Source organism: Gymnoscopelus braueri (genome assembly GCF_963280865.1).
Source record: "Gymnoscopelus braueri genome assembly, chromosome: 7".
NCBI classification, from domain to species: domain Eukaryota; kingdom Metazoa; phylum Chordata; class Actinopteri; order Myctophiformes; family Myctophidae; genus Gymnoscopelus; species Gymnoscopelus braueri.
Window position 1 is genome coordinate 49,834,855 of NC_137608.1, and position 18,440 is coordinate 49,853,294.

Consider the following 18,440-nt stretch of genomic DNA (forward strand, 5'->3'; position numbering starts at 1 on the left):
TCAAGAAGAAGGGATCCGAGTCGCCTGGCAAGGGTGGCGTTCGCTCCAAGCGCCCGTCTAAGAAAGGTGGCAGGCAGATGGCCCAAAGCAGACCAGTCAGGCCTGTCAAGGGTGGCGTTCGCTCCAAGCGCCCGTCTAAGAAAGGTGGCAGGCAGATGGCCCAAAGCAGACCAGTCAGGCCTGTCAAGGGTGGCGTTCGCTCCAAGCGCCCGTCTAAGAAAGGTGGCAGGCAGATGGCCCAAAGCAGACCAGTCGGGTCTGTCCGAAAACGGGGACTGGGCGCCAAACCAGCTCCCCCAGAACCCCTCAGAAAGAAGTCTGAGTGGGTAAATACTGGCATCCGTGCGCCCGCTCGGAAAGAGAGGGGCGGGGTGCTACGTCAGGTCATTTCAGTTCTTACCACCAGGATCCAGGCAAAGAGAATGCGTCGTCCAGGTGGGGCTGTAACTAGAAAAAAGAAGGTGAAGATTAAAGATAAACTATCCCTTCTCCACCCCTCTGCGGGGGGGGCTGGGTGGAGCAGAGCTCCACGCTCTTTCTCGGCGGCGGCTGAGAGAAGCCCCCAGAAGGGGGTTGGTGGGATTGCAGTCCCACTGGCGGCCAGAAGAGTGCCATCAGACGGTATTGCTGCTGCTGCGGAGACAGCTGCAGGGGATATCCATCCAGAGGGCGCCGCGGGGGACGTGACGGTCGAAGTAGAGACGCCTACGGAGAAAGCCGAGGGGAAGACCGACACCAATTCACACACCGACATCACACCAGTGCAGAGCGTCGTGGCACCACCTAAGAAAGGTGGCCTTTGCCCCGAGCCTGAAGCCCTGTTGGGCCAAGGTGGGAGGTCAGTAGCGACAAGACCCAGACCAGTCGAGGTGAAAAAATGCAATTGTGAAAACTGCAAGCCTCCTGACCTCCTGAAAAAATTCAAATGTGAAACCTGCAAGCCACGTAAACCCTTCGCTCCAGCCCGGTGGGTCATGGGAAAATTGGGAGGGAAGAAGAAGGTGAAGCAGAAAGTCACTGTCCAACCACAGTCATCAGCGCGGGCTGGTGGTGGGATTGCAGTCCCAGTGGAGGCCGAAAGAGCCAGCAAAGTGACGCTGGCGAACAAACTGACATTTGCACTGCCACCCTCAGAGTAAGGGAGCAGTGCGGATGATAAGCGAAAAAGATACCAGCATGGTGTCTAAAAAATCGAAATGTCTTATTTGAGCGACTGTTTACTTAGGAATTTCGAGAGATATTGTGTAAATGAATGTATCATTTGTAGTGTTTACGATATTACCAGAAGAAATAACTTGCATAATGAAATGTATTAATTTACTGCCGACAATATGCCACTAAGTCAAAATGCAACAATAATTTGGAAGGTTCTTCCATAACAACAAAATTATTCAGTACTGATGTGGACTCATGATCTGAGCAATCAGGCCCTTTGGAATTATTATTTGTTGATTGTATAAAAAGCATTTTGGGATGTGGGCTAGCGGTTTAAATGCAGAGTGAAGTTTCTTAAAGGTAAGATTGTAGATCAGCCATTTAAAATCTTTTAAAACCTTTACCCAAGTTACTATGTCAATTGCCATGGCAACATGCCCTAAATAGGACATTGACTTACTAGGGAAAAAAGTGGGAGAAGAAAAGTTTTCCAAAACAATTTGAATTCCTAAAAAAGTTTAAAGATTACAAATTGAGAAAGTTAAGTTGAACTGTAAATTATTCCAAAATATGGGATTGAAGCCACTTAAAGACAATGAGTGAAAATTGTGTTGAGAAATGTAACCTGTATGAGTGTGGGATCAGAGCAGTTTACAGAGATGAAATCGAACTTTTCCGCCATACTTTCGCCAATTACTGACCTAAGCCATGATTTAAGAAGCCAAAAAAGCTCACAGAGAAATGGTGGTAGTAGAGGTTGGTTGTGAGAGAACTGAACATGGTTCAGTTATCACAGGTGGCAGGTGTGGAATAATCCATGATTATGAAAGATAACTGTGTATTATTATTGGTGCTAAAATAAGGTGCTGTTATTGTTCCTGCAGGAGTTACCGAAATGTTCTATTTAAGTCTGACCAAAAGGCCACAGTAGACTCCCTGCTGTGCGAAGAGCCTCAAAGAAGACTCTGCATTCTTAGGCGGGGGTAGCTTTCTAGATAAGAGACAAAAGCTTTGTGTGAGAACAAAGCAACTGGTTTAACTGCATAATGCGGTCTGGGCTGCTGGCAAACAGGAAATGGCAGCAAAAGCTAGGCCTTGTGGGTAATCAGAGCTTCCTGTTGGCTGGAACCTCCTTGGAGGCGGGCATTAGGCGGGAAGTTGATAAATTGGGAAGGTCTCAGAACAGAGACTCAGATTCTAATAAGTAACTATGCCATGGGTTGTCCCTCGAATATGGGTTCTTGAGTGACCCATTGATCATCTGGAAGAGAGTGGGAAGTCAATAGTTTTATTACCTAACCTTTAAATGTGTTGTATGTGTTATTAGTAAAATAAATCACCTTAAAAGACATTTGGTACGAGTAATGCCTTAGACTCACTCCTCTCTCTACCCTTTCATTTGGGTTTAGTAACCGTTGTTTAACTCTGCACAAAGCAGAAAACTACGGTTGGCTATAAAAGTGAACATATCATACACCGAGTATAAATGAAACATATAGATCTATTTCTGAGTGTTTTCACCCTCATATAATGACCTGCCTTAAACAGAGACACCAGGATTAATGTTTTTAAATTAACTTTAAAAAGAACCATGCAGGCTAAAACACACCTCTATACACTTCATTGTGGAGCGTTGTCCAGGGTGTTTTAGAGAAGGGAGAAGAGTCTAGGACGTGTGGAGCGTTGACCAGGGTGTTTTAGAGAAGGGAGAAGAGTCTTGAAGATATGGGGGTGTCATACCTCTGTGAGGGCAGCAACTGGGAGCCAAAGGAGGGAGAGGAGAACGGGGGAGAGCAGGGAAATGTGAACATTTTCTCTGTTTGAAGACCAAGCGTGTTGCGGCTTTCTGGATCATTTGGATCGCATTTGGATGATATACAATTGTTAATTATAGTGACATGTTCCTATGACTGGTATATAGTAATACATATAATAGTAATAATAATCATCATCATCTTTTTTAGGAGTAGAGCCCAAAGTGAGACTGAAGTCAGAGACTCCCCCTCGTCGTGGGGAACACACTCACATGCTGAGGTGCAGCAGCTACGACTTCTATCCTAAAGTGATCCTGGTGACCTGGTGGAGAGGTCAAGAACCTTTGACCTCTGGTCTCTCCTCTACTGATGAGCTGTCTGATGGAGACTGGTACTACCAGTACCACTCCTACCTGGAGTACACACCCAGGTACACACCTAACAGACACCTATACATAGAAATACACAACTAATATACACCTCTACTGGTACTACCTGTGTGTGTGTGTGTGTGTGTGTGTGTGTGTGTGTGTGTGTGTGTGTGTGTGTGTGTGTGTGTGTGTGTGTGTGTGTGTGTGTGTGTGTGTGTGTGTGTGTGTGTTACAGATCAGGAGAGAAGATCACATGCATGGTGGAACATCCCAGCCTGACCGCGCCTATCAAGATGGACTGGGGTCAGTTACTGTAATCTAGTGTAATCTACTGTCAAAATAGCAGATATACAAGCTCATAGCGCGGCACCGAGTGCCGCACTATGAGCTTGTAGATCTGCTATTTTTGAAAAATCGTGAACATTTGTGCAAATCTTTGAATACATATATTTTTAAAGCAAACATTTGTAACTGTCAAATGTCTCTCAACATATTTCTGAATTTTTCTGAAAAAATCAGTGGTGCTAAAAGATTTTCTTGTCAAGGACCCCCAAATTGATATGTTTTTGGCCGCTGATCCCCATCAAAATAAGTTTTTCCAGGGACCCCCCAGAAGAAAATGTTTGAGTTAAAAATGTTGTTTAAAAAATAAAATATATAAATTATATTCAAACATTTGCACGAATGTTCAAGATTTTTCAAAAACAGCAGATCTACAATCTCATAGCGCGGCACTCTGTGTCGCACTATGAGCTTATTGATTTGATAAAAGCAGATTAAAGACAAGATTGATTTGATAAAAACAGATCAAAGACCAGATTGATTTGATAAAAGCAGATTAAAGACCAGATTGATTTGATAAAACAGATAAAAGACCAAATTGATTTGATAAAAACAGATCAAAGAGTCATCATGGTTTTATCAATGTGAAAACAAGACAGTTTTCTAAGACAGAACAAGCGCTGATGGTCTTTTTTACAAACTGCCTCACAGTTCTGAGTCTATGACTCTGTCCCAAGATACTTTCTGCACATTCCACAGCCTGGTTTATAATCATAATCAATCATAGTAAAGGTTGATTCATGTCTTCTAAAATCTATCTTCATATCCTTTGTTTTGGATGTATTTAGCTCTAAGAAGGACATGTCACATCAGGTGACAAACTCCTCAAGGACTGGACCAATAGGGTTGGACTCATTATTACTGAACAGACTCACAATGACTGTGTCGTCTGTTTATTGTTTATTGTGTTTGGTTGTTGTAGCTTATTGTCAGATGACTCCATGTGTCAGAGTCAGTGAAGAACAAGGTGTTTTAATCTACTGTAATAATATGATATGATAAGATAAGATATGATATGATATGATATGATATGATATGATATGATATGATATGATATGATATAATATTTGTATTGTCAGATGACTCCATGCCAGAGTCAGTGAAGAACAAGGTGGCCATGGGAGCATCAGGTCTGGTTCTGGGTCTGGTCTTGTTCCTGTCTGGATTCATCTACTTCCAGTGGAAGAAACGAGGTGATTAGCATGTTTAATGAACTTGTTTAATTAATAAATACACTATCAGTGGAAGAAATGAGGTCAGATCAACAGAGGATCACATGACATGTGGAACCCTCACAGAAATGCAAACAAACAAACAAACAAACATTTAAAGCCACAACCTAAACTGGTTTATATTGGTTTAGAACCAGGTTTAGACCAGTTTAGACGACCTAGAGGTCAAAGTGTGTTCTATGTTGTCACATTTAGCTTTAATACATCATTATTACATTTATTCTTAAATAAAAGTCAAATGTTCACATTAGTTCTGATGACCGAACCCTAATGTTGGTTTGTGTTATTGTGTGTACATCTATGCATTTTATGGAGAAATACACACTATACAGTACATCGAATTAATTTGTGTGTCTGTTTTAACTGTCTCTCTTCTTCTTCTATCAGGTCGTATTCTGGTGCCGACAACCAATGAGAATCTTTAGACTCCTCCCACACACCCAGGTTCACTTCCTCTTTCTTTTTACTGAACTTTTTTCAGCTTGTGTGTGTTTTCATCAGTTTGATGAACCGCCCACACTAATTGGGACTCCCTCTCCCTTTGATGTGTCGCCCAGAAGGCGCCTAAACCCTGACCTTTAACCTCACAGAAACTATGTCTATAAACCTAACCTTAACCCTAAACCCTGACCTTTAACCTCACGTAAACTATGTCTATGAACCTAACCTTAACCCTAACCTTACTAATAAATTGTTCATGATCTATTAACCATTTATAGCATAGTTTTAAATCATTAAATCTTTAACCATTAACACACATTTAACAAGTTATGAATAACACATTAACTAATAATTTGGGAATGATTAATTTACTATTATAAGGGAAGGCCATTCTAAAGTGTTAACATGTTCACACAGTTAATACATTCTGATTTTTATTGGTTTATTGTCTTTTCACAGAACACCTGGGTGTGTCTTCAGAGAAGCAGAGAGTCATCGCTGCCCTCTGGTGGAAAGAAGAGGAAATACATGTGTGTCCATTCAGCTTTTAAATACTCATAACAGCAGCACGATGATGACATCATCAACCTTTTTCACTAATGTGTCCTTTAAACAATAAAAAATGCTAATTGGCTAGCTAAGGCTAACAATAACTGTACTGTCTTTTCCCGGTGTTTCGCCCAGGTCGACGTGGTTTTGAGGTGAGGTTAAGGTTAGGGTTAAAGTTAGGTTTATAGACATAGTTTATGTGAGGTTAAAGGTCAGGGTTTAGGCGCCACCTGGGCGACACACCAAAGGAAGAGGGAGTCCCAATTAGTGTGGGCGGTTCATCAAATTACTTTGTATAGTTTCTGTCGTCAGAAAACACAAACATAATATTTCAGTTCTACACTATATTGATTAAACATTAAATCAATGATCACACACAATCGGAGTTCTTCATAAGAGTTCTTCATATTAATATCCATCTGAATGGAAGTCAGTCAACCATGTTTGTGAAAAAGGTTTTATTATTTTATAATTGACCATAAGTCATTTATAATTATGTAATCATTTATAATTTGTGATAATTAATGTGTTACGATCATCATGACATTACTATTTCCCTGTGATGTGTGGACCTGGTCCTCTAGGGTGGTCTGAGGTGATGTGTGGACCTGGTCCTCTAGGGTGGTCTGAGGTGATGTGTGGACCTGGTCCTCTAGGGTGGTCTGAGGTGATGGGTGGACCTGGTCCTCTAGGGTGGTCTGAGGTGATGGGTGGACCTAAACCCTCTAGGGTGGTCTGAGGTGATGTGTGGACCTAAACCCTCTAGGGTGGTCTGAGGTGATTATTTATCTTTCCGTTTTTCAGCTCCACTGTTGTGTTTCTATCCGTTCCTTCCCCCCTGGGATCTGGGCCCCTGAACATGAATGGTTTGAAGTTCAGATGTTAGATTTTGGCTTTAATTTGCTTGGTTTGAATGGAATGTCACAATATCAATAAAGGAATGAGAAAACATAATTGTGCCTCATGTTCTCTTAAATTTCACTGCAGGTGGGTTGCCAATTTCAGCCAATCAAGAGTGCCCATTCACAATATAGAGCTATTTAACACTGTTACTGAACAAACACTCTATAGTAATGATTACTATTACAATATATAGTTATTTAACACTGTTACTGAATAAATAGTCTATTACAATGATTACTATCACAATATAGAGCTATTTAACACTTACTGAACAAACACTCTATAGTAATGATTACTATCACAATATAGAGCTATTTAACACTGTTACTGAATAAATACTCTATAACAATGATTACTATCACAATATAGAGCTATTTAACACTTACTGAACAAACACTCTATAGTAATGATTACTATCACAATATAGAGCTATGTAACACTGTTACTGAATAAATACTCTATAACAATGATTACTATCACAATATAGAGCTATTTAACACTTACTGAACAAACACTCTATAGTAATGATTACTATCACAATATAGAGCTATGTAACACTGTTACTGAATAAATACTCTATAACAATGATTACTATCACAATATAGAGCTATTTAACACTGTTACTGAACAAACACTCTATAACAATGATTACTATCACAATATAGAGCTATTTAACACTGTTACTGAATACATACTCTATAACAATAATTACTATCACAATATAAAGCTATTTAACACTGTTACTGAACAAACACTCCATAACAATGATTACTATCACAATATAGAGCTATTTAACACTGTTACTGAATAAATACTCTATAACAATGATTACTATCACAATATAGAGCTATTTAACACATACTCTATAACAATGATTACTATCACAATATAGAGCTATTTAACACGATTACTGAACAAACACTCTATACATGTACGGGTTGTAAATGGAAAAAGTGCCAAAACCAGAAAGTCCGCCATGACGCTCGTGACAGACAAGCGTCATGTGAACCATGGCTAGCTTTTTTACATAAAGTCCCTAAGTTTGGCTGTTGCGATGTGACACTATTGTGAGCATGTACTGTATAGCAATTATTATTATTTTTTAATTGTGAAGTAGTGTTTCTTTTCCGATAATTTGTGAAACGTTTTTGGACATTTTTTGGGACATTTTAGCCTGTAGTAACATGTCATAAATAGGGACACCAAGTTGAAAACAGCTACAGTATGACTTTTGAAAATCCAGAAATTTTCTTCTTCACCCACTGATGACTTCCTCAAACATTGCTTTAACCCATTTATACCGGGAACATCGCATCGCGACGCATTGTGAGCTTGTAGATCGGCTATTTTCAAATGGCCGAGATGTATATAGGGCTTAAGTGGTTTTGTAATAATAAATCAAAATCTACAAAGTAACTAGTAACTAAAGTTTTCAAATCATTGTATCGGAGTAAAAGTACAATATTTGCCTCTGAGATGTAGTGGAGTAGAAGTAAAAGTACTGAAAATTGAAAATACTCCAGTAAAGTCAAAATACATCAAAACTGTACTACGGTACAGTACTCAAGTATACTCAAGTACTTTACACCACTGCAGTTACACAGTTAACAGTAAAGAGAGGCTTCCAAAAGCATTATAGCTGGTCGTGAATGTAAGACATAAACCTATACATTTATATGACGAGGTCTGATAATCTGTCTGTCTGTCTCTCCAAGAGTTATATACGGGTCCATTTGGTTAAATGTGCACACTCTCTTGAGTTACAATGGCTAAATAAAGACAGTCAATTTGACAGTGTACATTCAGAACAGATCAGGTCTGATAGCTGCCAAAGGCTTCGGTGGTGTCCGCCCGGCAACACAGTCAGTCAGCTAGAAAATGCAACTCCGTCACTCAGTCCATCCGACTTCATCAGGATGATATGTTCTCCTAACCCGCTCAGACCGGGAACGCGTATCTGTGTCACTTCTAAGATTTCTTTGGGCTATTCAAAAATAGCAGATATACAAGCTCATAGCGCGGCACCGAGTGCCGCGCTATGAGCTTATAGATCTGCTATTTTTTGGGGGGAAAACGTGTGCGAATCTTTGAATATACATTTTTAAGTCAAATCTTTGCTTCTGGGGGGTGACGGGGGGGGGGGGGGGGGGCCCTGGAACAAAATATTTTGAGATGGGGGGGGTCTCAAATACATATCATTTTGGGAGGTCCTTGACATGAGAAAAGTTTGAGAACCACTGATATTATAGCAACATAAGTAAAAAAAAAAAAAATGTTAGGATTTAGAAGACATTTGTAGAATCCCCAGAAGCAAAGATTTGAGTTAAAAATGTTCGCTTTAAAAATATATTCAAAGACCTTTCACGATTCTTTTTCAAAAATAGCAGATCTACAAGCTCATAGCGCGGCACTCGGTGCCGCGCTATGAGCTTGTATATCTGCTATTTTTGACATCTTTAAATTTACACAGATGTGTTACCCGGTCGTACAGGGCTAAGGTGTCCGCTGACCTCGCCGTGGCATCTCCCATAGCGGTCACTAGCTGTCACCACAGAGTGATCCCTGTTGTTCACATGAGATGAGAGGTCACGGGGGTCACGGGCAAACTGTACCGCTCCGGGGGGCCCAAAGCAATCATCTTATATGTGTGGAGAGTGCCGGCTGATTTAGCGAAGCGTTTGAGGACATCGTTATGCTTGGAGCGTATGGTGGCAGACCTTGTTTTATTACTATAAAACAATTGGATGGATATCGACTAGAGGCTCATTGTCAATAATATGCAGTGGTGTAAAGTAACTAAGTACATTTACTCAAGTACTGTACTTAAGTACAGTTGTGCGGTATTTTTACTTTACTGGAGTATATCCACTATACACCTCAGAGGCAAATATTATGGTACTTTTACTCCACTACAATTATTTGAAAACTTCAGTTTGCCTGTTACTTTGCAAATATGAATTATTATATTATAAAACATACACTAGCCCCTTTACCCCTATTTTATACATACAGTAGGCTATTTGAAAATAGCAGATCTACAAGCTCACGACGTGTCGCGATGTGAGCTTGTAGATTTGCTATGTTCAAACATTTTAGTACTTAGCTTTTGGTCGTTTAAGTACATTTTGATGCCAATACTTTTGTACTTTTACTCAAGTCAATTTTGAATTCCAGACTTCTACTTGTAACAGAGTACTTCTACATTGCAGTATTGATACTTTTACTTAAGTAAAACATTTGAGTACTTTTTCCACCACTGATAATATGCATTACATGTTTCAAGAACCTTGTGCTCATGTATTTATTCATAATTATTATTCATAATTCATCATTCATAATTATAAGTAACATTGAAGCTGTCACCAGTCAAGACCAGGTAAATCATCTCCCTACCTTTAGCAGGCCATCATATTTAAGACATTTGAGCCCTATTTTATACTTGGTCTCGTGTGGCAAAAATAGCAGATCCACAAGGTTGTGAGCTTGTAGATTGTGGCCCTTTTCCCTTAAAATAGCGACACCGGCGGCATTCATAATGGTTAGACGGTACAAAATGGACTAATTGACTTAGATTTTACTAATCGATGCATTAGGTGCCTAGTGGCTTGTATTTAGGCCAGGCTAGTCTGATACAATTCCAGTTAATGACTTATGCATTCTGATCCCAGCAAAGTGGTTTGAAGGGTGGGAGGACTTAGTATTCCTGAAATATGAATTGATCTCTTCATCCTCCATTCAGATAGTCTCTTATTCATCCTCCATTCTGACGGTACAACCGACACATAATCTCAAGGATTTGATCAATCAAAGCCCTCTGTTTGAATACTACTTTTAAGAGGATTACCTCAATACGTTGATACCATTGGACGCTGCAATGTATGTTTTTTTGTTCAGGCCTGTTGGAGAAGATTGGTTGTTGTCGCTTATGTTTATTTATTTATTTCAACCAAATGTCTGATTTGCCATACTTATTTGGTAAAATTATTCTGAGATTCCTGCTTCTGTAGATAAACTCACACACACTCCCATCACTCAACACACACAAGTCACGTTAGCCCTGTGTTGCCACCAGCGGTTACTAAATGGTATTTAGCACGGCACGGCACTTTGTCAGCCGTTGTCACTGATTTGTGCAGTATGGCTGCTTTATGCAGAAACAGGTGGACAAAGGGCGCAGAGTTATGCAACACCATGTGCATGTGGGCTTTTCCCCGTAAATCCCTGCCAGCGCTCAATTTGAGGCGATTAGCGCTGATTGAAGGCCCACATTGGAGCTCATGTTTGTGGTGGTTGCAGGTCATTTTCAATCATTTGCACTCCACTGGAAAGCGGAGAGGATAGACTCTCTGCCTTTCAGCAGTGGTGGAAAAAGTACTCATATTTCTTGATTAAGTAAAAGTATCAAAACTGCAATGTAGAAATATACTTAAAGTACAAAAGTAACAGTACTCATTATGCAGAATGACCGCAACGCATTTATGAGCTTGAAGATCGGCTATTTTCAAAAGGCCGAAATGTATATAGGGCTGAAGTGGTTAATGTGTGTTTTGTAATAATATTCAAAAACAACAAAGTAACTAGTAGTAACTAAAGTTTTCAAATCATTGTAGTGGAGTAAAAGTACAATATTTACCTCTGAGATGTAGTGGAGTAGAAGTGAAAGTACTGAAAATTGGAAATCGTACTTGTGACCTTATAGGACGGTTCCTCCAACCATGTGACCTTGTCCTGCAAATGAAACCAGGTCAACAGTTAGGTTCAAGGTTCAAGGTTCAACTTTATTAGTGTCCCAACAAAGGGCAAATGGGTTTACAACAAGAGTTAGCAAAACATTACATACATTAAACATATCTCATAGTTGGTCATTACACACCGGCGATTATGCGAATATACGCAACATTTGGACTCGGTCCGAATAAATAAAAGGCGCTTTTTCGCTCCGCGAAACTGATGTGGAAGCTTGCATTGACATTATACGTTTTTTTTTTAAACGTATTATTCGCATGAAAAAAATAGCCCCCGGTGTGTAAGGACCTTTACAGTACTTGAGTAAATGTGCTTAGTTACTTTATACCACTGCCTTTCAGTATGAGCTATACAGTGAAAGGCTTCTTTTTACTTTGAACGCTGAAACAATCACGGCCCAAAATGTTTAGCAGAAACCGAATGGCTTTGTATAAATAAAGATATAACTCTATACATGTGGTTGTCAAACCTTTTATTTTCATGCGCCTGCAGTATTGAATGAATTAGGCCACAGACCCCCCCGTACTGTAACCGTTCAAATGGAACCAAAGGGAACCACTTTGGTTCCATTTGTACACGAGTTACAGACCTGTAAGGGACCATTTTGGTTCCTAACCATCAATCATTTAGCTGGGGACCCACTGGATCCCCTTCAAGGACCCCTGGGGGTCCCCGGACTCCACTTTGAGAACCCCTGCCATAACCATTAGAGCCTTTATTTATTAGATAAATAACCTACGTATTCCACCTTTTGATTTTTCAATAACTATGGGGTTTTGGAGCTCAAGAACACGTGCTTTTGGAAGTTAATTGCAAGACTATTGAATCAGCAGTGTGTAAAATGACTTGTCTTTGCTTGCTGTAACTCCCCCACAGAGAATAAAAGAAAACAGCCATTTGTTTATTGCGGCGTATTCTGTTCGGCGGCAGAGACAAACACAGTTAATTATATGCTTGGTTTAGTGAGCTCACCTCGTTATCTTAATCCAGTTATTTTTCCGCATGAGGGGACTATCTGACTGCGTGGAAGGAGAGCACCAAGAGATGCTGACTGTCGTTTGGCTCTTCGTTCAGTGTGTAGCCTGCCGGGTCGTCCTCTGACTTTCAAGGGGATGCACTTTATTCTGCTCTGTTGGTTTTCTTTATTTAAAGCTTTGGGTTTAATTGGGCTTTGTGCCGCCAAGATTGGGTTCCAAACTAGAATAGTGTGTTCCTCAGAGCGCAGATCTCCACCTGGCTGGGTTGCCTACACCCTGGGCTGTGTCAGTGGTGGGGTGCAGCCGTCAGGACACGAGGAATTTAGGAAGCTTCGGGGGGGAATTGAGTTTCATGTCAGATGGTGCAGCAGTTTGCGCTTGTGTGAAAGCGCTTTTGGAGGTACGCTGTACGGAGGCCCCTCAACATGCGATTCCAAATTTGGGGATGATTGGAGGTTGCGTTCATGATATATGGTGTTTCTATTTATTTAATGTTTTGTGTGTAATATAGGCCCGGCCACAATTTTCTGTCTGAGATAAAAAAAATCTAACTGTGTCAAATCGTCAAGAAGTGTAGTGCCACTATAGCAAGAAGATTGGAACAGCAGAACAACTGGAACAAGAAAGCCATCGTTCTGGAGGAAGTGATTCACAGTCAGTGGATGAGTTAATTCCTGAGAAGTATTGAAGGAGCGAGCTGACCCACTCATCAAATACATTTACTTACACCTGTGCTGAGAAGATCTGGTCAAAGCACCTGATACAAGAGAACTGAGCTGTATCATTTTTGTACATAAAAAGACTGAAATTAAACAGGCACGCATATAGAAGGGGGGAATTAACAAAATAATATAAGTGTGACATACTGTAAGACCGGGACATTTGATTAAAATGATGAATGCCCATGTTTTTTGATAGACATTTTTATTCAAGTTTACATGATGAAAATGCTGTACTACAGTTGACGTGGTTAAATGAAAGATTTGTTTGTGTAGCTTACATCTAAAGCAGTGGTTTTCAACCCTTTTACACAAGAGTTAAAGATCTATAAGGGTCCAATTTGGTTACCAACTCTCCATCATTTAGCTGGGGACCACCTGGAACCCCCTCAAGGACCACTGGTGCCGCCCAAACCACTGGTTGAGAACCATCTAAAGAAAGGGGATGCAGTGATAGGAGTTGTTGATGCTGCCAAACACCAGAGGGCAACAACAACTAGCCCGAGGAGCTACCTGGAAGCTAGACTGATAGTCAGTTGAGTGAGACACTAGGGCTGTCAATGATTCATTGTCATACAAATATAATACAATTAATGATTTATGTATTTGTGTTTCTGGCATTCAACATGGGAACATTTATTTTAGTCTTTTAGACTTTGTAAATAAAAATTGCCCAGGGCAGATATGACATATACATTAAATATACAAAGAAATGACTGATGATGACCGGTACCAATAATCAAAATAACTAATGCTAGAACAGGCCATACTGTATTGCATAATCATTTTATACTTTACTTTAGTAAGCCTTTTACTTTAGAAGAGTATTTTTATATTGCGGTAATGCTACTTTTATTTAACCACTTAAACCCCCTTTAGTCTTAGATTGAACTTGAGTTACAACTGTACTTTGACCGCTTTTTCGCCAAAAACATCCGATCTGCAAGCTCACAATGCGTCACGACGTAACGCATTGTGAGTTTGTAAGATCGGATATTTTTGGCTAAGGTTCCCCTCAGAATATGGACGCTGGTTCAAGTGATTAAGTGTAAAAAAAATCACACCCAGTGTGAAGAGAGTGGTGCCTTTGAATTAGTGTAACTGGTTGCATCCTTGTGTTGCAATCAGCTGCAGCTGTTGAGGCCGTGCTCAAACGGACGGACGGACGGACGGACAGACCCACACACATGGTCAAGTGTAGGAGTGGCTGGCACCACTCAAAAACGAAATAAATCTGTGTACTTCTTCCACCACTGCTTGCAGAGGATTATGCTAACATCATCCATGTTGAACAATAGCATTCTCAATGGAGCCGGATGCCGGAGGAGGAGGCAGCGCCAAGACATCAACACAAAGGGCTTAACGGGTGATGTGTCAGGGGCTTTATGGGATTAATCCAGTTATAAGGAAGAACCCAATTCTAATTGATTTCTCCTCCCCCCATGGACATTGTTCCTTGTCATTGTACAGTAGGCTAAATCCTCCACCAGCGCGCCCATCTGTCATTCTCTGTCTGACCATGAACCTCCATCACTGGAAACTGATCTGAAAAGGTGAACGCACCACTCTAGTGTTTGTGTTTAGCCGGGCTATAAGTCCTGTATTCAACATCGTACTTCAGTAATAGTACAAAAGTATTGGCATCAAAATATACTTAAAGTACCACTCATTATACAGAAACACCAATTTTTACGCCTTTTAAAAATGTTTTCACAAAGAAAAAGACCATACTATATCCCCTACTGTAACTGTACATTCTACCAAACCATTCGACAACACCGTCAGAGATCTGGAGTCCCCGGCATGATTGCTGCAGGTTTGCCTTTAATTTGATGACAGATTTGCTGCAGCCATTTGTTGCCGGTTATCTGTTTGATTTTTATAATTGCCTGGGAGCCTCTGAGCATTAATAATCCCATGGTGATGATGGCACACACACACACACACACACACACACACACACACACACATGCACACACACACACACACACACACACACACACACACACACACACACACACACACACACACACACACACACACACACACATGCACACACACACACACACACACACACACACACACACACACACACACACACACACACACACACACACACACACACACACACACACACACACACACACACACACACACACACACACACACACACACACACACACAGAGCTATGAGGGCAAACATGGGTGTTTCTAGGATATTGAGAGAATGGGGGCTTAGCCCAGGACATTTAAGGTGCAGAGGAGTAGGATTTATTTATATAAATAAATAATAATTAAAAAAACATATGTATATGTATATGTACTGTATATAATATGTGTGTGTGTACTATACACACACCTGTGCTACTTCACATACAGTATAGAGCACTTCTGGCCATTGTACGGAAACGCCTAGATGTTTAATATTATGCAATTGTGTGTTTCCTATCTGACCAATAGACACTGGACGAACAATAAAAAGACTCCATCAGCAACCCAGTGACTGCTTCAAGGACTTCCAAGAGGTCCATCAACTTGATCTCTGAGGCCTATGGCCATGGTCTGTTTGGTAAGTGACATCATTCAACTCAGTACAATGTGTCATTAAGCACTTAAACGGAGACTTGTACGTAATTCAACTTGATAGTATTGCAAGTCTGACGTGTAGAGATATCTCTACTGACACTGTACATCTGGGGAATGCATGGGCTTGAAAACTACTGTTAACAAACGTAATGCTATACTAATTTGAAAACCTATCCTGATACCATGGCTTACCACCCTAAAGTATTTGCATTGAATTTATCAATGTCACCATTATGTATCAGTAGAAGGAGATTCCTGATCCTCTGGTTATGTGAGACATATAAGGGGGTTGATTTTAAGGCAATTTCTAATGTGTGAGTAAGGGCAATTTTAAAGCAGATTTTAAATTGTGGACATCTAATTACATTAGTGCGTGTGTGTGTGTGTGTGTGTGTGTGTGTGTGTGTGTGTGTGTGTGTGTGTGTGTGTGTGTGTGTGTGTGTGTGTGTGTGTGTGTGTGTGTGTGTGTGTGTGTGTGCGTGCGTGCGCGTGCGTGTGCGTGTGCGTGCGTTTGTGCGCATGTTTGTTCAGGCATGCTCATGTCAAGAGTTGGAATTCTATTACATAACAGTGAAACCCAGAGCACATATTACACTGTCCGAGTCCCATTAAAGATGAAGTCCAGATTTTAGTCCAGACTTTTCTTAGGCCCAGTTCACACTAGCATATATATTTAGCGAAACGCACGTTTTCCTGTACGTTTGGTAGCAGATCTACAAGCTCTATGAGCTTACAAAATAAAATAATGGTTACTAGCTCAAATCTAAAATGACACAGATGCGTTCCCGGATTGAATGGATCAATAAAGACGGACTGGTAAAATTCAGAGGCAACGGCTGTGAAACAACCTTTTATATCAGGTTATTTGACAGCTTGCTGAATTGAACACAGAAGCGTGTTCCTGATCTGCTGCTGATAGGGAATGTGCTCCATGTGTAGAATGCGTTTACGTGTGTGTGTGTGTGTGTGTGTGTGTGTGTGTGTGTGTGTGTGTGTGTGTGTGTGTGTGTGTGTGTGTGTGTGTGTGTGTGTGTGTGTGTGTGTGTGTGCAGGGACGCTGGAAGTGGGGTGCTGAGGGTGCTGCAGCACCCCTGGTGGTGGGGAAGAGAAAGAAAGAAATTGGGGAGAAAAATCTAGATTTTTCTTTTTGTAAATTAAACAAATATATATATTTTTTTAAGTCTATATACACACTTGTATATTAAAACAATGATGTATTTAACTTTGGGGAATAAAATATTTGTTGAAAAAGGTGAATAAAATCGTGGGAAAAAACGTGCGGAGTCCCCCGCCAAGCCCAGCCCCCCTTGGAATAAATGACTTCCAGCGCCCCTGTGTGTGTGTGTGTGTGTGTGTGCGGACGGAGATCGTTTTTCAAACCAATGTCCAGATCTCTTTTATTTACTACAAATCCAGGCTTATAGATCTGTTGGCTGACAATGTCACATCAGTCTGTCAAGACCAGCGGGACCAGACCACACAGTGGTTGCGCAACCAAATGCTGCAGCTTCTAATCCCACAATAGAGTGTGTGTGTGTGTGTGTGTGTGTGTGTGTGTGCGCGTGCGTGTGTGCGTGTGTGTGTGCGTGTGTGCGTGCGTGCGAGCGCTTGTGTGTGTTTGAGTGTGTGTGCAATTTTCTTGGCTCTCACAAGAGTAATGGTTGTTTTATGGTTAAAAAGATGTCTAGACGTTGAATTACGAGTAGGAAAGGATTCAGGTCAGGGTTAGGACATGTAAAGGTTAAGTGTATGTGGGTTTGGAGCTGTGCATGATTTATACTTAGTTGCTGGTGTTGCTGGTGAAAAATAGCTGATCTACAAAGCTCACAATGCGTTGCAGCGCAACACATTGTGAGCTTGTAGATCAGCTTTAGAGTTATAGTTAAAAATGGCAACAAAAAAAAACCCAACAACATTCAATTGGCATCCTAAATGTTGATGTCCTCTCAAGTATAGTAATTCAAACGTGTCTTGTGTGTTTGCGTGGGTGCGTGTGTGTGTGTGTGTGTGTGTGCAGTGGTGGAAAGTAACGAAGTACATTTACTCAAATGCTGTGCTTAAGTAAACATTTTGAGATACTTTTACTTTACTACAGTATTTCCAATTTTCAGTACTTTTACGTCTACTCCATCTCAGAGGCAAATACTGTTTATAAAAATAGGTACTATTTTCAAAAGATTTTGAGATATTTTAATACATCTGAAAACTTGTGAAATGGGACATTCCGCATAATGAGTTCTCTCTACTTTTGGTACTTTAAGTACATTTTGATACCAATAGGCCTACTTTTACCCAAGCAAAATTGTAATTCCGGACTTTTACTTGTAACAAGTACTTCTACATTGCTGTATTGATGCTTTTACTTAAGTAAAACAATTGAGTATACTTTTTTCCACCACTGCGTGTGTGTGTGTGTGTGTGTGTGTGCGTGCGTTTGATCTCGGATGACCCGATCCCTGCGATGTGAAGGGCAGCGTCACACACACACACACACACACACACACACACACACACACACACACACACACACACACACACACACACACACACACACAGGCCTGTCTTCACAGGGTTATGTAACGTTGCCATAGCACACTGGACACACACACAGGGATGGAATTAGCACGCTACCTAGAAAGAACATGTGATTATATTTAACAGTCGA

General features: G+C 40.7%; 1 protein-coding gene across 3 annotated transcripts in view; it reads left to right on the forward strand.

The window, feature by feature from the left end:
• The window catches only part of LOC308089223 (H-2 class II histocompatibility antigen, E-S beta chain-like), a 219,489-nt gene that overhangs the window by 19,320 nt on the left and 181,729 nt on the right, over positions 1-18,440 (forward strand). Inside the window, exons 5-10 of one of the 3 annotated variants that reach the window (XR_013933483.1) lie at positions 3,120-3,339; positions 3,516-3,583; positions 4,702-4,815; positions 5,242-5,298; positions 5,755-6,439; positions 6,585-6,798. Coding sequence is in view for 1 of the 3 variants with exons in the window: in XM_080433816.1 (XP_080289942.1) it covers positions 3,120-3,339; positions 3,516-3,583; positions 4,702-4,815; positions 5,242-5,279 (440 nt within the window). In the remaining 2 variants the exon portion in view is untranslated. Of the gene's footprint in view, positions 1-3,119; positions 3,340-3,515; positions 3,584-4,701; positions 4,816-5,241; positions 5,299-5,754; positions 6,799-18,440 lie in introns of those variants that run through there. The other 2 variants (XR_013933482.1, XM_080433816.1) reach the window with 2 other exon arrangements.